Source organism: Pristiophorus japonicus, unplaced genomic scaffold, assembly GCF_044704955.1.
Source record: "Pristiophorus japonicus isolate sPriJap1 unplaced genomic scaffold, sPriJap1.hap1 HAP1_SCAFFOLD_946, whole genome shotgun sequence".
Lineage (NCBI taxonomy): Eukaryota > Metazoa > Chordata > Chondrichthyes > Pristiophoridae > Pristiophorus > Pristiophorus japonicus.
The window spans coordinates 121,189-141,326 of NW_027254875.1; the positions used below are offsets into that span (position 1 = coordinate 121,189).

The following is a 20,138-nucleotide window of genomic DNA, read 5'->3' on the forward strand; positions in this document are numbered from 1 at the left end:
AATCCTCCATCGCCCCCTGTGCCCTCCCCCCGATACAGCTCCCCCTCAGTCCCATTCCCCCCGATACAGCCCCCCCTCAATCCCATTCCCCCCGAGCCCTCTCCCTGATACAGACCCCCCTCAATCCCATTCCCCCTGAGCCCTCCCCAGTCCCATTCCCTCTGATACAGACCCCCCTCAGTCCCATTCCCCCTGAGCCCTCCCCCTGATACAGACCCCCCCTCAATCCCATTCCCCCCCCCCCCCCGAGCCCTCCCCAGTCCCATTCCCTCTGATACAGAACCCCCTCAATCCCATTCCCCCCCCCCCCGAGCCCTCCTCAGTCCCATTCCCCCTGATACAGACCCCCCTCAGTCCCATTTCCCGATACAGCCCCCCTCAGTCCCATTTCCCGATACAGCCCCCCTCAGTCCCATTCCCCCTCAGTCCCATTCCCCCTGATACAGCCCCCCCCTCAGTCCCATTCCCCCTCAGTCCCATTCCACCTGATACAGCCCCCCTCAGTCCCATTCCTCCTGATACAGACCCCCCTCAGTCCCATTCCCCCTGATACAGCCCCCCCCTCAGTCCCATTCCCCCTCAGTCTCATTCCACCTGATACAGACCCCCCTCAGTCCCATTCCCCCTGATACAGACCCCCCTCAGTCCCATTCCCCCTGATACAGCCCCCCCTCAGTCCCATTCCCCCTGATACAGACCCCCCTCAGTCCCATTCCCCCTTAGTCCCTTTGCCCCTCAGTCCCATTCCCCCTGAAACAGAGCCCTCTCAGTCCCATTCCCCCTCAGTCCCATTCCCCCTGATACAGACCCCCCATCACTCTCATTCCCCCTGATACAGACCTCCCCTCAGTCCCATTCCCCGTGTCCCATTCCCCCCGATACAGCCCCCCCTCAGTCCCATTCCCCCTGATACAGACCCCCCTCAGTCCCATTCCCCCTCAGTCCCATTCCCCCTGTGCCCTCTCCCTGATACAGACCCCCTCAGTCCCATTCCCCCTCAGTCCCATTCCCCTTGATACAGACCCCCTCAGTCCCATTCCCCCTCAGTCCCATTCCCCCTGATAAGCCCCTCCTCAGTCCCATCTCCCTGATACAGCACCCCGCTTCTCCCCCCCTCACTCCCATTCCCCGTGACCCCCTCCGATACAGCCCCCCTCAGTCCCATTCACCGAGCCCTCCCCTGATACAGCACCCCCCCTCCTCCCCCCCCCTCAGGCACATTCCCCCGCCCTTTCTCCATCGAATATTTAGCTCAGTATTAGAACAGGCTGTGCATTGATCCAATCACCCCCAGATTAACCCTGGTCCTCAGCATACTTCAATCATTATTTCCAATCAATAGCAGCGAGGTTGTTAATGTAACCCTAACTCGCGGGTGGACAGTAAGCTCGGGGTTGCGGGGGAAGGGTGTAAAACAGGCAGTCGCTCTTAGCCCGTCCATTTCCTGCTGGGGAGGGGGGGGACTTATAATCAACCCCTCCCTCCCCCCATAGAATGAGCCCCCAGCAATTCTCTCCCCCGTTCCTGGGGGAGAAAAGCCTTCAGAATGTTCTGGAACCGGTACTTACGGCAATTTTTGGTCACGTCATCGAATCCTAAAATACAAAGACAGACACAAATCACTAAATGTACGCGGCCCACCAAACAGAGCTGTTTTATTGCGCATTCCTGCACTTGGTTCTGGCAAATTCAACACTTTTTTGACACGCTCCCAGGTCGAACTCGGGTTCGTTCCAGCGCAAACCTCTCTGCTCAGTCCCAACATCAAGATGCAGTCTCGGCCTCAGAAAGGAGAGTGTGTGACCCACTGTACCACCCAGTCCCAGAGGGGGAAAGGACAGTGTGTGACCCACTGTACCACCCAGTCCCAGAGGGGGAAAGGACAGTGTGTGACCCACTGTACCACCCAGTCCCAGGGGGGGAAAGGACAGTGTGTGACCCACTGTACCACCCAGTCCCAGGGGGGGAAAGGACAGTGTGTGACCCACTGTACCACCCAGTCCCAGAGGGGGAAAGGACAGTGTGAGACCCACTGTACCACCCAGTCCCAGAGGGGTAAAGGACAGTGTGTGACCCACTGTACCACCCAGTCCCAGAGGAGTAAAGGACAGTGTGTGACCCACTGTACCACCCAGTCCCAGAGGGGGAAAGGACAGTGTGTGACCCACTGCACCAGCCTGTCCCAGAGGGAGAAAGGACAGTGTGTGACCCACTGTACCACCCAGTCCCAGAGGGAGAAAGGACAGTGTGTGATCCACTGCACCAGCCTGTCCCAGAGGGAGAAAGGACAGTGTGTGACCCACTGTACCACCCAGTCCCAGAGGGAGAAAGAACAGTGTGTGATCCACTGCACCAGCCTGTCCCAGAGGGGGAAAGGACAGTGTGTGACCCACTGTACCACCCAGTCCCAGAGGGGGAAAGGACAGTATGTGACCCACTGTACCACCCAGTCCTAGAGGGGGAAAGGACAGTGTGTGACCCACTGTACCACCCAGTCCCAGGGGGGGGAAAGGACAGTGTGTGATCCACTGTACCACCCAGTCCCAGGGGGGGAAAGGACAGTGTGTGACCCACTGTGGAACTGTGAAAGACAGGAGAAATTTGAGAGACAAAAGGGATGATAAGCCGACGCATTTTTCTTACGCATTTTTCTCTGTGTTTCTCATGGCAACTGGTCATTATCCCACCATTCACACCCCCTCTAGACTAACCTTTCTCTAACTTCTGCCATTACCATCTCAATTCGGCCCATCATCCCTCTTGCCTCTCGAATCTCTCCTGTTTTCCACCCTATCACAGACCTTCCCTTTTGCCCTTTTCTCCCCTCCCCCTTTCTGTGCTCCTGAGGAATCTGTTACATTTCGAACATTCTCCAGTTCTGACGAAGAGCCGTTGACCCGAAACGTTAACTCTGTTTCTCTCTCCACAGATGCTGCCCGAGTCGCTGAGATTTCCACCATTCTCTGTTTTTAGTGCCCAGTGTTTGGAGCAAATCCCAAGTTACTCCATGGTGTTGGGAGTCTCGCTCGTTAGTGTGTGTGCGAGAGGCAGGAGGGACTGCTGTGAATCTGCCTCGACTGATGGTAGGACTGATCCTCACTTGCTCTGCACTGGGGAGCATTCTGCTCTGGGTTCTGCCATCGGGGACCATAACACAGGCCTGGACGCTCCTGGTGTTGGCCATACATCAGGGGGTAGAAACATAGAAAATAGGTTCAGGAGTAGGCCATTCGGCCCTTTGAGCCTGCACCACCATTCAATAAGATCATGGCTGATCATTCACCTCAGTACCCCTTTCCTGCTTTCTCTCCATACCCCTTGATCCCTTTAGCCGTAAGGGCCATATCTAACTCCCTCTTGAATATATCCAATGAGCTGGCATCAACAACTCTCTGCGGTAGGGAATTCCACAGGTTAACAACTCTGAGTGAAGAAGTTTCTCCTCATCTCGGTCCTAAATGGCCTACCCCTTATCCTTAGACTGTGACCCCTGGTTCTGGACTTCCCCAACATCGGGAACATTCTTCCTGCATCTAACCTGTCCAGTCCCGTCAGAATTTTATATGTTCCTATGAGATCCCCTCTCATCCTTCTAAACTCCAGTGAATATAAGCCTAGTCGATCCAGTCTCTCCTCATATGTCAGTCCTGCCATCCCGGGAATCAGTCTGGTGAACCTTCGCTGCACTCCCTCAATGGCAAGAACGTCCTTCCTCAGATTAGGAGACCAAAACTGAACACACTATTCCAGGTGAGGCCTCACCAAGGCCCTGTTGCTCTCTCACACCCGAGTCAGAAGGTCGTGGGTTCAAGTCCCATTCCAGGGACTCGAGCACAAAATCTAGGCCCACACTCCCAGTTCGAATGAGACGTTGAAACCAAGGCCCCAGTCTGCCTCCTCAGATGGATGTAAAAGATCCCACGGCCACTATTTTGAAGAGCATTGGTGGAGTTCTCCTCAGTATCCTGGGGCCAACCCTTAACCAACATCACTAAAAAAAAATGATGATTTGCTCACGATCTCATTGCTGTTTGCGGGAGCTTGCTGTGCATAAATTGGCTGCCGTGTTTCCCACATTACAACAGTGATGACACTTCAAAAATACTTCATTGAAGCGTTTTGGGAGGTGCTGAGGTTGTGAAAGGTGCTATAGGAATTACCTTGTTTTTTTGGTCGCTTTCTTAGATCTGAAACAGAAAGACAGAGAATTGTCCAACATCGGATATACAGTACAGAAACAGGCCATTCGGCCCAACGAGTCCATACTCCACTCGAGCCTGCTCCCGTCTTTCCTCATCTAAATCTATCAGCATAACCCTCTATTCCCTTCTCCCTCAATGGCTTGTCCAGCCTCCCCTTAAATACATCGATGTTATTCACTTCAACCACTCCCTGTGATAGTGAGTTCCACATTCTCACCACTCTGAGTAAAGAAGCTTCTTCTGAATTCCCGATTGGATTTCTTGGTGACTATCTTATATCGATGGCCTCTAGTTATGCTCCTACCAACAAGTTAAAGATTCTCTCTCTATATCTACTCTATCAAAACCTTTCATAATTTTAAAGACCTCTATTGGGTCACCCCTCAGCCTTCTTTTTTTCAAGAGAAGCGAGACCCAGCCTGTTCTGAAGTGTATATCCTCGCATTTCTGGTATCACCCTTGTAAATCCTCTATGTCCCCTCTCCAGTGCCTCTATATCCTTTTTATAAAATGGTGACCAGCACTGTGTGTGGTCTAACTAAGGTTCGATGCAGGTTTAGCATAACTTCCCGACTTTTCAATTCTCTAAGTCTAGAAATAAACCCGAATAGCTTAGTTTGCTTTTTTATGGCCTTGCTAACGTGTGTCACAACTTTTAGTGAGTGGTGTATTTGTACTCTGAGTTCCCTTTGTTCCTCTACCCCACCTAGACTCACACCCTCCCAGTAATATGTGACCTCACTATTCTTCCTACCAAAATGTAATACCTCACATTTATCTGTGTTGAACTTCATTTGCCAATTATTTGCGCATTCTGCAAGTTTATTAATGTCCTCCTGCAATTTGTTGCAGTTCTCCTCAGTAGTGACTATCCCCCCCAATTTGATGTCATCCACAAATTTAGAAATTGTGTTTTTGATTCCAAAGTCTAAATCGTTAATGTAAATTGTGAAGAAGTGGTCCCAGCCCTGATCCTTGTGGAACACCACTAACAGCACTACCCACCTTCTGCCACTGTGAATAAGTCTCCTTTACCCCTACTCGGTGGCCACTTGAAAGCTTTTGTCAATCGACCAATCCCATCCGCCATGTCGCCCGTTCCAGGAGCCAATAGAAAATGAGATGCAACCTGACCCACAACCCCTGGATTTGGACGATGTGGATGTGGAGAACTATCAAGAGCCCAACAGATATTTCGGGATCGAGATGGGACTGAGTGAATCCCCGTACACACTCCCGGCTACACAGGAGGGTTTGCGGGAGGTGGGAGGGAGACATAGTTGACTATTGGGGGGAGGGGGGGGGGGGGGGAGAGGGGGAGAGCGAGGGGTGGGGGGGGGTGGTGGGGAGCGATGCTTATTTGGTGTGACGTCATATCTCCAGTTCTTGCCATCTAATTCTTTGCCATCTCACTTCCTGGCTTCAAAAGCCTCCCGGAAATATCTCCCATCAGTCGTTCGCCCCCCCCCTTTATCTTCAGTTAATGAGGTGCAGCCCATCTTCTCCCGCCCCTGCCCCCCTTTAAATTCTCAAGAGGCATTTATCGAAATGAGGAGCATAAAGTTGTTGTCGGGGCAGTTGTTAAAATATTAATATTGTTTTAATATTCATTCTCGGGATGGGGGCGTCACAGGCAAGGCCGGCATTTATTGCCCATCCCTCACTGCCCTGGAGAAGGGGGTGGTGAGCCGCCTTTATGAACCGCTGCAGTCCGTGTGGTGAAGGTGCTCCCACAGTGCTGTTAGGGAGGGAGTTCCAGGATTGTGACCCAGCGACGATGAAGGAACGGCCGATATATTTCTAAGTCAGGATGGTGTGTGACTCGGAGGGGGAACTTGTCTGTGAGGGTGTTCCCCTGCGCCTACTGCCCTGGTCCCTCCAGGTGGTCCAGGTCGCGGGTTTGAGCGTTTCAACACTCAAACGTTGACCAAATTCAACCAGGCGATCGCAAATTGGCAATTCCTGTCAGATGGCAAAGAGCTCATACCTTTCATCTGCCTGTGTTGCCACCTGAATAACAGGAGCAGCCCGGCGAGGAGGCCAAAGATGGAGAAGAAGATCAGGAGGAACGCATAAAGCCAACCGGATGTCGTGGGGAACAATTCAACTGGAGAGTAAAGCAGAGAAGAGAATTACTTCACAAACAAGACAGGAACACCAGGCACCAAGCCAGCCTCGCCCTCGTTGCCCACGGACCCTCCCTCTGGCTCCGTCACCCTGTGCTGAACCAGTGTTGTTGGTGCCCCGGAATCAATCAACGTGGCTCAGCAACCAGCTCTGCCCACACTCTCGCCCTTCAACATCAACCACCTGCATTTCGATAGCGCCCTTAACGTAGCAAAACGCCCCACGGGAGCGATAGTCAAACAAAATTTGACACCGAGCCTCACAAGGAGGTGTTGGGACACGCGCTTGGTCACAGAGTGAGGTCTCAAGGAGCGGGTCGAAGGAGGAAAGTGAGATGGAGAGGCGGAGAGGTTTAGGGAGGGACTGCCAGAGCTTGGGGCCCAGGCAGCTGAAGGCACGGCCACCGATGGTGGAGCGATTATAATCAGGGATGGTCAGGAGGGCAGAATTAGAGGAGTGCAGACATCTCGGGGGGTTGTGGAGCTGGAGGAGATTACAGAGATAGGGAGGGGCGGGGGCCATCGCCCAGCAAACAGGTCCCCCGAGAAGAAGGATCTCATTGTGAAGGGTTGTAGGTTGGGGTCAGGGAGAGGTGGGGGAGGGGGGGTGGGGTCCGAACTCAAGTCCACAGCAGAACGTAGTTGAACTCAAACGTGTTGCACTACTCAGGCTCCATTTTGTTAAAGGACAGGCAAAACGTATCACAGATCGTCAACTCGGAATGTGAGATCCCAGGACGGTGTCCGGAGCTGGTACACACGGAGGTGTACGCACATGCTTACAAGCACATGCAAGACACACAGGCAGACACACACACATAGACAGGCGGCCAGACAGACGGCAAGACAGACACACAGAGACACACACACAGAGACACACACACAGAGACACACACACAGAGACACACACACAGAGACACACACACAGAGACACACACACAGAGACACACACAGACAGAGACAGAGACAGAGAGAGACACGTGTGGATACAGACATGCTTATAAACACACAAACATAAACACATGCAGATGAGCAGCAACCTTTGCCCACAGACAGACACACGGGTTAGTCAGTCACTGACCTGGGACGTGGAACTGAGCGCTGAGTGTCCTGTTCAGCCTCTTGTTTCTCAGCAGACAGTTAAAGCTACTCCCGTCGTCAGGCATCACCTCGATGACGCTCTGGACTTTGTAGAAGAGTTTGGGATTTTGGTCCACTGCATTGTGGGCCTGCTGGGTCAGGGCCTGGCCGTCCTGATCCCTCCACTCCACTGTCGGGGCGGGAAACCACTGCTGGGAATCGCACACAAGCTGAATCCCGCTCCCTGCGTACTTGAACAAGTTGATGGCGGGCGCTTGGCCCAAACCTGCCGAGGCAATTCACAGGAGTGCTTAAAACCACACAGCAACAAGAGGGAATGACAGGAGAGAAGGTCTCACAGAGAGCCAGCTGGGGCTCAGTGAGCGGCACTCTCTCGGCTCGTGAGTCCGAAGGTTGTGGGTTCAAGTCCCACTCCAGAGACCTGTACACAAAATTACAGGCTGATATTCCCAGTGCAGTACTGAGGGAGCGCCGCACTGTCGGAGGGGCAGTACTGAGGGAGCGCCGCACTGTCGGAGGGGCAGTACTGAGGGAGCGCTGCACTGTCGGAGGGCCAGTACTGAGGGAGTGCTGCACTGTCAGAGGGCCAGTACTGAGGGAGTGCTGCACTATCGGAGGGGCAGTATTAAGGGAGCGCCGCACTGTCGGAGGGCCAGTACTGAGGGAGTGCTGCACTGTCGGAGGGCCAGTACTGAGGGAGCACCGCACTGTCGGAGGGCCAGTACTGTCAAGGAGCCATCTTTCAGATCGGATGATAAACCGAGGCCCCGTCTGCCCTCTCAGTTGGACATAAAAGATCCAGTATTGGAAGAAGGGCAGGGGAGTTCATCTCCTGGTCTCCTGGCCAATATTTATCACAAAATGTCGGAGTCAGAGGAAAGACACCGCACTCTGGAGTGGGAGCCGAGCTTCTGGGCTACCAAACACAGCAAGCTGACCCCTACATAGAATGTACGCACTGAAACGGGTGGGTGTGGGTGTTGATGCTCCACACAGGTCTCCTCTCACCCCATCACTATATCCTTCTATTCCTGTCTCTCTCATGTGTTTATCCAGTCTCCCCTTAACTGCATCTGTACTAATCGCATCAACCACTCCAGTGATAGGGGGGAAAAACATTTCAAATAAATCCCGCCCTTAAACATTAGACTGACTTTAAACAATTCATTCAAAAAGCAAACCAAGCACTGGGTTCATTTCTAGAGGGATAGCGTTGAAAAGCAGAGAGGTTATGCTAAACAAGTTATAGAACATCGGTTAGAGTACATAAGAACATAAGAATTAGGAGCAGGAGGAGGCCATTCGGCCCCTCGAGCCTGCTCCGCCATTCAATGAGACGATGGCTGATCTTCTACCTTAACTCCACTTTCCTGCACTATCCCCATATCCCCTGATTCCCTTAGTGTCCAAAAATCTGTCGATCTCTGTCTTGAATATACTCAAAGACTGAGTCTCCACAGCTCTCTGGGGTAGAGAATTCCAAAGATTCACCACCCTCTGAGTGAAGAAGTTTCTCCTCATCTCAGTCCAAAATGCCCGACCCCTTAGTCTGAGACTGTGACCCCTGGTTCTAGACTCCCCAGCCAGAGGAAACATCCTCCCTGCATCTACCCTGACAAGCCCTGTAAGAAATTTTGTATGTTTCAATGAGATCACCTCTCATTCTTCTAAACTCGAGGGAATATAGGCCAAGTCTCCTCAAAGGACAATTCCCCCATCCCAGGAATCAGTCTGGTGAACCTTCGTTGCACTCCCTCTATGGCAAGTATATCCTTCCTTAGGAAAGGAGAGCAAAACTGCACACAATACTCCAGGTGTGGTCTCACCAGGGCCCGATATAATTGCAGTAACGTCTTTACTCTTGTACTGAAATCCTCTTGTAATAAAGGCCAACATACCATTTGCTGTCTGAATTGCTTGCTGTACTTTCAGTGATTGGTGTACAAGGACACCCAGGTCCCTCGGAACACCAACATTCCCCAATCTCTCGCTTTTCTATTTTTCCTACCAAAGTGGATCACTTCACATTTCCCCACATTATATTCCATTTGTCATGTTCTGTGAACAATTCTAGTCTCCATATTATATAAAGGACGTGGGGTACTAGAAAAGGTGCAAAAAAGATTTATGAGGATGATACCAGAACGGAGAGGTTCGAACTATCAGGAAAGACTGAATGGGTTGGGGCTCTGCTCTCTAAAGAGAAGAGAAGACTGAGTCGTGACCTGATCTGTAAGATTATGAAAGGGTTTGATAGGGGAGGTGTAGAGGAGATATTTCCACAGCAGGGGGGGGATCCAAAACTGGGGGCCATAAATATAAGGTAGTCACTAATAAATCCAATGGGGAATTCAGGAGAAACTTCTTTACCCAGAGAGTGCTGAGAATGTGGAACTCGCTGCCACTGGGAGTGGTTGAAGCGAATAGCATCGATGCATTTAGAGCAGAGGGGAGAGGGAGATTTGATAAAGGTGTTCAAAATAAAGAATGTTTTTTATAAAGTAAACAAGGAGAAGCTGTTTCCATTGGCGGAAGGGTCGGTAAGCAGAGGACCTAGTGACTGGCGAAAGATCCAGAGGCGACAGGAGGAAAGGTGTTTATACTTTACACACCTTGTGATCTGAATGCAATGCCTGAAAGGGTGTTAGATTCACAAGTCAATTGGAGAAACACTTGAAGGGTCCAATTTGCAGGGCAATGGGGAAAGAGCAGGGGAGTGGGATTAATTGAATAGCTCTACCAAACAGATACGATGGGCCGAATGGCCTCCTCCTGTGTTGTATCATTCTATGATTCTAGGCCTTTAAGGGTAGAAACACGAGGGAGGAGAAAAGAAAAAGAAGAGACATGCATTTATATAGCACCTTTCACGACCACCTGACGTCTCAAAACGCTTTACAGCCAATGAAGTACATTTGGAGAGTAGCCACTGTTGGAATGTGGGAAACGCGGCAGCCAATTTGCGCACAGCAAGCTCCCACAAACAGCAATGTGATAATGACCAGATCATCTGTTTTTGTGATGTTGATTGAGGGATAAATATTGGGCAGGACACCAGGGGGTAACTCCCCCTGCTCTTCTTCCAAATAGTGACTATGGGATCTTTTACGTCCACCTGAGGGGGCAGACGGGGCCTCGGTTTAATGTCTCATCAACATCAACAACTTGTGTTTATATAGCGCCTTTAACATAGTAAAACGTCACAAGGTACGTCACAGCAGTGTTACAAGACCAAACAGATAAATTTGACACGAGCCACATGGGAAGAAATTACAGCAGGTGACCAAAAGCTCGGTCACAGAGGGAGGGTTTAAGGAGCGGGTTGAAGGCGGAAAGTGAGGTGGAGAGGTGGAGAGGTTTAGGGAGCGAGTTCCAGAGCTTGGGGCCCAGGCAGCTGAAGGCACGGCCACCGATGGTGGAGCGATTATAATCAGGGATGGTCAGGAGGGCAGAATTAGAGGAGCGCAGACATCTCGGGGGGGGGGGTTGTGGGGCTGGAGGAGATTACAGAGATAGGGAGGGGGCGAGGGCCATGGAGGGATTTGTAAACAAGGAGGAGAATTTTGAAATCGAGGCGTTGTTTAACCGGGAGCCAATGTAGGTCGGCGAGCACAGGGGGTGATGGGTGAGCGGGACTCAGCCGAAAGGAACAGGATGTGGTGATGGGGTCAGATGGAGTAGGGGTGGGAGGAGGTTCGTGTGGAGCGTAAACACCGGCACCAACCTGTTGGGCCGAATGGCCTGTCCCTGGGCTGTTTATGCGATGTAATGCCATGTAAGGAAAAAAAAAAAACCCCACAGGAAAGGGCTGCTCAATCTCGCAACCAAGGCCACGGAATCCAAGTACTTACTCGCCACGTCCAGGGTGATGGCTGCATCTTCGAAACCCATGGTGGATGACTCCACGAAACACTGGTAGTCGCCCTCGTCGAGCAGCTCCACCTTGTTGAGATTCAACGAGACGTTGCCGCTCGTGAACTCGCGGTCAAAGAGCTGGGTGCGGCCCTGGTAGCGGGGGTCCTGCCCGGCGTTCTCGTCCAGCCCGAACCTGTACAGGTGGACCAGCACGTTGGACTTGGTCCAGCGGATCTCCATGCCCTCCAGAGGGATGTTGGGGGTCAGCTGGCACTCCAGCACCGCCGTGGCCCCCACGATGGTCACCGTCGGCAGCTGTGCGCACACCACCTGGAAATTCCCTGGAAGACACAAGAACCGTTTCAGCGAACGTCGGGGGGGGGGGGGGGGGGAGTGAGAGGAGGGGCCGGCTGTCCCAGGTACGTCAAAGGGTACGTGTCATCACAGCACAGCACAGACCTATCTCATCCCATCATAGCCGACCCATCACAAGGACATAAGAAACAGGAGCAGGCGTCGGCCACCTGGCCCCCTCGAGCCTGCTCCGCCGTTCAATGAGATCACGGCTCACGGCGCTGGAGAAATACCACCAACGATGTCTCCGCAAGGCCCTGCAAATGGGAGGATAGACGCACCAACGTCAGCGTCCTCGACCAGGCCAACATCCCCAGCATCGAAGCACTGACCACACTCGACCAGCTCCGCTGGGCAGGGCCACATTGTCCGCATGCCCCGACACGAGACTCCCAAAGCAAGCGCTCTACTCAGAGCTCCTGCACAGCAAGCGAGCCCCAGGTGGGAAGAGAAAATGTTTCAAGCACACCCTCAAAGCCTCCCTGATAAAATGCAGCATCCCCACCGACACCTGGGAGACCCTGGCCATAGACCATCCCAAGTGGAGTTGGAGCATCCGGGAGGGCGTTGAGCACCTCGAGTCTCATCGCCGAGAGCATGCAGAAAACAAGCGCAGACAGCGGAAGGAGCGTGCGGCAAACCAGAGTCTCCACCCACCCCTTCCCTCAACCACTGTCTGTCCCACCTGTGACAGAGACTGAAATTCCTGTATTGGACTGTTCAGTCACCTGAGAACTCACTTTTGGAGTGGAAGCAAGTGTTCCTCGATTTCGAGGGACTGCCTGTGATGATGGCTGATCTGATCATGGACTCAGCTCCACTTCCCTGCCCGCTCCCCATCACCCTTGACTCCCTTATAGCTCAAAAATCTGTCTATCTCCACCTTAAATATATTCAATGACCCAGTCTCCACAGTTCTGAGGCAGCAAATTCCACAGATTCCGAGAGAAGAAATTCCTCCTCATTTCAGTTTTAAAGGGGCGACCCCTTACTCTGAGACCATACCCCCTAGTTCTAGACTCCCCCACAAGGGGAAACATCCTCTCTGCAGCTACCCAGTCCAGCCCCCTCAGAATCGTATACATCTCAATAAGATCACCTCTCATTCTTCTAAACTGCAAGAAGTATAGGCCCCACCTACTCAACCTTCAAGAAATAAAGCGTCTGCCGAACGTTTATTTACAAACCGTGAGCTGGATTTTCATTTGGACTGTGCCTCTGGGAGTGCCCCAGAGGAGCAGCAATGGCTCTGGAAATGGCCCCGCCCGGAACGTTGGTGCTGGTTTTGCGATGGCGTTGAGCAGCACCGCCCGGGAGTGTCCTGCAACGCCCCCCCACTCCCGGTTTCGACTGCGGCGTGAAATTTGCTGGGAGCGACACCTGTAGTGCCCCCTAGCGGGACCGCCAGGAAAAGCGGGCGGTCAGAGTTGTTCCGGGGGCGGTGAGGGAAGGAATGACTGCAAGAGGCAAGTGTGATTGGTCTCTTTTTGCGATTTGTCTTTATTTGGGCTGGGTAATAGATCGGGAATGTTTTCCGTGTTTGGCGTCCCGATTGTTTTTTTTTTTGTTGCAGGGAAGCCTCTCTTCGGACGCTCCGAAGTACAGAACTTTAGCTGGGGATATTCAGTCGCTCAGCCGGACTAGCGCCCAGAGAGGGGTATGGTACGCTTTCCTTCGCACTTCGCCCCACTCTCAGGGCACAGCAACTGAACTCGTTGGTTGCCGTCGCAAACCATTTCTCAACGCAAAAATTACTGCCCTGCCGCCGTTAGCGCCCCAAGGATCCTCCAACCGAAAATTCAGCCCCCGATGGTGATGTATGGGGCGCAGAGATTTACTGCAATGGTACCAGGGATGTGGGACTTCAGTTACGTGGAGAGACTGGAGAAGCTGGGGTTGTTCTCCTTAAGAGCAGAGAAGGATAAGGGGAGATTTAATCGAAGGGTTTGGGTGGAGTAAATAAGGAGAAATTGTTTCCATTAGTAGGAGGTTCGGTAACCAGAGACCACTAGGGGATAATTGGCAAATGAACCAGAGGGGAGCTGAGGAGATTGTTTTTATAAACACTGCGACTTCTTATGATCTGGAACGCACTGCCTGAAAGGGCAGGGGAAGCAGATTCAATTGTAATTTTCAAAAGGGAATCGGATAAATAGTTGAACAGGAGCCATTCACAGGGCTCTGGGGTAATAGCAGGGAGTGAGACTAATGGGACAGCTCTTTCAAAGAGCCAGCACAGGCACGATGGGCCGAATGGCCTCCTCTAATGCTGCAAGCTTTGTCAGCCGTGGCTCAGTGGGAAGCACACTCGCCTTTGGGTCAGAAGGTTGTGGGTTCGAGTCCCACTCCAGGGACTTGAGCATAAAAACCTAGGCTCACTTTCCAGTGCAGTGCTGAGGGAGGTGCGTCTTTGGGATGAGATGTTAAACTGAGGTCCTGTCTGCTCCTTCAAGTGGACATTAAAGATTCCACGGCACTATTTCGAAGAAGGAACAGGGAAAGTTATCCCCGGTGTCCTGGGCCAATATTTATCCCTCAATCAACGTTAACAGAAACAGATTATCTGGTCATTATCATGTTGCTGTTTGTGGGAGCTTGCTGTGCACAAATTGGCTGCTGCGTTTCCCACATTGCAACAGTTTTACTGGCTGTAAAGGGCTTTGAGATGTCCGGTGGTTGTGAAAGGTGCTATAGAAATGCAAGTCTGTCTTTCTTTAAGATTCTACGATTGGTGGAGGAGAGGATTGGGGTGGGAGGGGCACTGTTTGCTTACCTGAGCCAGTGAGTGGAGAGAAGGTGGAGTCAGTTGTAAAGGAACAGGTGGGGCAGGAAGATGATGGTTTCAGTCTTTCCCAGTGTTCACTGAAGGAAGCTGTGAAACATCCAGGACTCAATGTTGGACAGGCCAAGGTTGAGAGGTCAAGAGTGGTCCTTAGTCACCGCGACTTCGCTTATATAATTAGCAGACACTATTTGCCCCTTTTCACAAGAATATAAGAAATAGGAGCAGGAGTAGGCCATATGGCCCCTCGAGCCTGCTCCGTCATTGAATGAGATCATGGCTGATCCGATCATGGACTCAGCTCCATTTCCCTGCCCGCTCCCCATAACCCCCTATCCCCTTATCACTCAAAAAATCTGTTTATCTCCGCCTTAAATATACTCAATGACCCAGCCTCCACAGCTCTCTGGGGCAGAGAATTCCACAGATTCACGACCTTCTGAGAGAAGAAATTCCTCCTCATCTCCGTTTTAAATGGGTGACCCCTTATTCTGAAACTATGCCCCCTAGTTCTAGATTCCCCCACGAGGGGAAACATCCTCTCGGCATCTACATTGTCAAGCCCCCTCAGAATCTTATACGTTTCAATAAGATCACCTCTCATTCTTCTGAACTCCAATGTGTATAGACTCAACCTGCTCAACCTTTCCTCATAAGTCAACCCCCTCATCTCTGGAATCAACCGAGTGAACCTTTTCTAAACAGCCTCCAATGCAGGTATATCCTTCCTTAAATACGGTGACCAAAACTGCACGCAGTACTCCAGGTGTGGCCTCACCAATCCCCTGTACAGTTGTAGCAGGACTTATCTGTTTTTATACTCCATCCACCTTGCAATAAAGGCCAACATTCCATTTGCCTTCCTAGTAACAGCATCCTTCCCCTCCCCCTCCCCCTCCCCCTCCCCTCCGCACCCCCCAGACTCAAACCCCTTGCAACACGGCAATATTAAGCACGGGGTTGAGAGGTTTGGTGTCTCTCACCAGCCAGTGTTGACTGGATCCCGAAGACGAGGATCAGAAGCAGGGCCCAGGGCTCCATCCTCTCAGCGAAGAACCGAAGCCTGTTCGTGGAGGCCCTGAAAAACAAGAGGTTTGATTAGGTACCAACATTCTCCTCCTTCACTCTCCAATTCACAGAATTCATAGCACAGAAGGCCATTCGGCCCAAGAGAAGGGGTATCCCCGCCCGGTGTCCTGGCCAATATTTATCAATATTAGCAGAAAAACAGATTATCTGGTCATTATCACATTGCTGTTTGTGGGAGCTTGCTGTGCACAAGTTGGCTGCCACGTTTCCCACATTACAACAGTGACTACACTTCAAAAGTACTTCATTGGCTTTAAAGCGCTTTGAGACGTCCAGTGGTCGTGAAAGGCGCTATATAAATGCGAGTCTTTCTTTAAGTATTTCTTTAACTGGTCCGTGCCGGTGTTGATGCTCCACACGAGCCTCCTCCCACCCAGTCAGCATATCCTTCTATTACTATCTCCCTCATCCCTCATGTGTTTATCCAGCTTCCCCTTGAACGCATCGATACTATTGGCTTCAACCAGTCCCTGTGGCAGCGAGTTCCACATTCTCACCACTCTCTGCGTAAAGAGTTTCTCCTGAATTCCCGATTGGATTTATTAGTGACTATCTTATATTCGTCAGAAAATGGTGTATTGCCAGAGGACTGGTGGATAGCTAATGTAATCCAGGGTACCTATATTTAAGAAGGGGGACAGAACATGTCCAGGGAATTATAGACCAGTCAGCTTATAATTGGCGGTAGGAAAAATAATGGAATCCCCATAGAGGAGGAATTAGAAGAACATCTAGAAACCAAAAATATAATAATGGATAGTCAGCAAGGGAAACTCGCTACCACAGGGAGTGGTTGAAGCGAACAGTACAGATGCATTTCAGGGGAGTCTGGGCAAGCCAATCAACTACTTGTGAATGTAGCCACTGTTGTAATGTAGCGAAATGACCAGAGAATCTGGTTTTCAGTGATGCTGTTTGAGGGATAAGTTCTGGATGAGCAGAAGTTTTCTCCAATTGAATATTGGGAAGACCGAAGCCATTGTTTTCAGTCCCCGCCACAAACTCCGTTCCCTAGTCACCGACTCCATCCCTCTCCCCAACTCCTGTCTGAGGCTGAACCAGACTGATGGCAACCAAGGTGTCATATTTTACCCTGAAGTGAGCTTCAGGCCACGTATCCACGGCATAACTGAAACTGTCTATTTCCACCTCCATAACATCACCCATCTCCACCCCTACCTCAGCTCATCCATGCCTTTGTTACCTCTAGACTTGTCTATTCCAACACACTCCTGGCTGGCCTCCCACATTCTACCCTCCGTAAACCAGAGATGATCCAAAACCTGGCAGCCCGTGTCCCAACTCGCACCAAGTCCCGCTCACCCAACACCCCTGTGCTCGCTGACCTACATTGGCTCCCGGTTAAGCAACACCTCAATTTCAAAATTATCATCCCCGTTTACAAATCCCTCCATGGCCCTCGCCCCTCCCTATCTCTGTAATCCCCTCCAGCCCCACAACCCCCGAGATGTCTGCGCTCCTCTAATTCTGCCCTCCTGACCATCCCTGATTATAATCGCTCCACCATCGGTGGCCATGCCTTCAGCTGCCTGGGCCCCAAGCTCTGGAACTCCCTCCCTAAACCTCTCCACCTCACTTTCCTCCTTCAACCCGCTCCTTAAAACCTCCCTCTGTGACCGAGCTTTTGGTCACCTGCCGTAATTTCTACTTGTGCAACTCGGTGTTAATTTTTTCAAATCTCATAATACTCCTGTGAAGCGTCTTGGGACATTTCACTACGTTAAAGGCGCTATCTAAATACAAGTTGTTGTTGTTTATAAATATTAGCCCCAGGACACAGGGGAGGACTTCCCCCTGCTTCAAAATAGAGGCCATGGATCAGTTGTTTCCACATTTCATCGGTTAGTGCAGCGCTCCCTCAGCACTGCGCTGGCGTGTTAGCCTGGATTTTATGCTCGAGTCTCTGGAGTGGGGACTTGAACCACAACCTTCTGATTCACAGGCGAGACTGCTGCCGTTGGAGCCATGGCTCATCCCTCAACATAGCAAACACAGCAGCCAATTTGCAGACTGAAGGAGCGAGAGGCGCAAAGAGATTTAGGGAGGGAATTCCAAAGCTCATAGCCCAGGCAGCTGAAGGCACGGTGGGGTGTTAAAAATCGATCAGGCACAAGAGGCCAGAATTGGAGGAGAGCAGAGATCTCAACAACAACAACTTGTATTCATATAGCACCTTTAACATAGTGAAATGTCCCAACACGCTTCACAGGTTCATTATGAGATTTTTTTTAATTGACACGAGCCACATAGGAAAAAATTACTGCAGGTGACAAAAAGCTCGGTCACAGAGGGAGGTTTTAAGGAGCGTCTTGAAGGAGGAAAGTGAGGTGGAGAGGTTTAGGGAGGGAGTTCCAGAGCTTGGGGCCCAGGCAGCTGAAGGCACAGCCACCGATGGTGGAGCGATTTTAATCAGGGATGGTCAGGAGGGCAGAATTAGAGGAGTGCAGACATCTCGGGGGGTTGTGGGACTGGAGGAGATTACAGAGATAGGGAGGGGCAAGGGCCATGGAGGGATTTGTAAACAAGGATGGGAATTTTGAAATCGAGGCGTTGTTTAACCGGGAGCCAATGTAGGTCGGCGAGTGCAGGGGGTGATGGGTGAGCGGGACTTGGTGCGAGTTAGGACACGGGCTGCCGGATTTTGGATCACCTCTAGTTTACGGAGGGTGGGAGATAGGAGGCCAGCCAGGGTAGCAGGAACTTTGCTGGTTTGTGTGTGTGTTGAAGGGATCGAAAGCTCCGTGCACACATTGCGCACTGACCTGCTCTGCCAAGTGGTCGCCAGCGATAACCCTGCAGAAAGTATCAAGCTGGGCGACAATGTCATCATCAGAGGCAGTCCCTGGAACCAGGAGGACTTGCTTCCACATGGGTTCACAGATGTTTCAATGGTGGGCCCGATATTCCAGTCCTGAACTCCAACTGAAGGGTGGAAGATGCCTGTGTCTGGATTGTTTTAACGTGTGGTGACCGTCACACATCAGCCACCACACGGGGCTTGACAGAGCTCGGCCTTTATCCAGTGGCAAGGGTTAACCAGGACGGCTGGAGACCTGCTCTGCTGCACGGACCCAGTGCGCTCACATATCGCAGTGTGGGCTGACCCGTGCTGTGCTGCCCCTGGGCTCCTCCGCCCCAAACATTCGCCACACCCTCTCGCCGCTTCTCCGCCAAAAAAACGTTCGCTGCTCCTCCGCCCACGATCTCTCGCTGCTGCTCCTCCGCCCACGATGTTCCGGGACTCGGCGCTCCAGCTCTATTCATAGCCCCGACCTGCGGTGGTGTTCTCACACAGTTCGGGGCGCTTTATACCCCACCCCTGAGTAACCGAGTGGCCATGGTCCATCACCACCACCATGGGGGTCTCCTCCCTTCGCCCAGTGCGCAGAGGGAGCAGAGACACAACTCGCTGCCCCAGTAACACGGCGTGTTATAACTTGGAGCGCTCGGCCGGCCACCAGTAGGTGAAACTTGCCTTGCAGCTGATGGGCGACAATGTATCCACTTGGAAATTGACACACGCCCGACAGTGTCACATTCTCGGCCCGGCCTCCCCGGGGAGCGGGCTCGGGGGCTCGCCAACCCGCCCTGGCTCAGGCAGCAGTGACCTTGGGGTGGGGTGGGGGGACCCCGGGATACAGCGGGGAAAGAACTGGATTACAGACACATACAACCGTGTGAAGCCAAGCCCGGAAGCGCCGCACTAAACCCACCCAGATTCTCTATAGACCCAGGGGCCGCTGCTTTTTGGGTTGCAATATCTCTGGAGCAAGGTTCAAAAACTTACCCACTGCTTATTCGGCCTGAGCAAGGTACCTTCGTTCACCCTCTCCCCCAAGCTAAAGCCTTCGCCGGGTATTGTCCCCAAGTCCAGTTTCACTTTCCAGTCCCTTCCGTGTCGGAAAACAGCTTTCTGCCTCCTCTTCCTCCTCCTCCTCCCAGCAGGCGGCGGCACTGAGCAGTCAGTCAGTGAGTATCAGAAAGGTGGGTGGGGGGAGTGGAATCACTGGGGTCAGGGCTGGGGCTACACTGAGTCCTCCTCCTTCAGCTCAGAAAGGGGCTGAGAGGTGACCTGAAAGAGCGAGACCTGTGGGGGTGGGCTTATATAAGTGTTGTTATAGGGTGGTCTTACAGGGGTGGTCTTATAGGCTGGTCTTATGGGAGTCTTCTTATAGGGTTTTCCCATAGGGGTGGTCTTGTAAGGTGGTGTTTATAGTGGTGGTCCTTTAGGGATAGTCTTAGAGGGGTGATCTTATAGGATGGTCTTATAGGGGTGGTCTTATAGGATGGGCTGATAGGGGTGGTCTTATAGGATGGTCTTATAGGGGTGGTCTTATAGGATGGGCTGATAGGGGTGGTCTTATAGGATGGTCTTATAGGGTAGCCTTATAGGGTGGTCTTATAAGTTGGTCTTATAGGGTGGTCTTATAGGAGTGGCCTTATAATTCTATTCACCCATCACCCCTGTGCTTGCCGACCTACATTGGCTCCCGCTTAAGCAACGCCTCGATTTCAAAATTCTCCCCCTTGTTTACAATCCCTCCCTGGCCCTCGCCCCTCCCTATCTCTGTAATCTCCTCCAGCCCCACAACCCCCCGAGATGTCTGC

The 20,138-nt window shown here is 52.0% G+C and overlaps 1 protein-coding gene across 1 annotated transcript in view; it reads right to left on the reverse strand.

Moving 5' to 3' along the window:
- The window catches only part of LOC139258366 (butyrophilin subfamily 1 member A1-like), a 36,033-nt gene extending 16,609 nt beyond the window's left edge, over positions 1 to 19,424 (reverse strand). Inside the window, exons 1-7 of the mRNA XM_070874741.1 lie at positions 19,318 to 19,424; positions 15,404 to 15,498; positions 11,281 to 11,625; positions 7,410 to 7,694; positions 6,190 to 6,309; positions 4,161 to 4,187; positions 1,569 to 1,595 (exon numbers count right to left, since the gene is read on the reverse strand). Coding sequence (XP_070730842.1) covers positions 1,569 to 1,595; positions 4,161 to 4,187; positions 6,190 to 6,309; positions 7,410 to 7,694; positions 11,281 to 11,625; positions 15,404 to 15,461 — 862 coding nt within the window. The 5' untranslated portion in view covers positions 15,462 to 15,498; positions 19,318 to 19,424. The remainder of the gene's footprint in view (positions 1 to 1,568; positions 1,596 to 4,160; positions 4,188 to 6,189; positions 6,310 to 7,409; positions 7,695 to 11,280; positions 11,626 to 15,403; positions 15,499 to 19,317) is intronic.
- Positions 19,425 to 20,138: the final 714 nt, after the last annotated feature.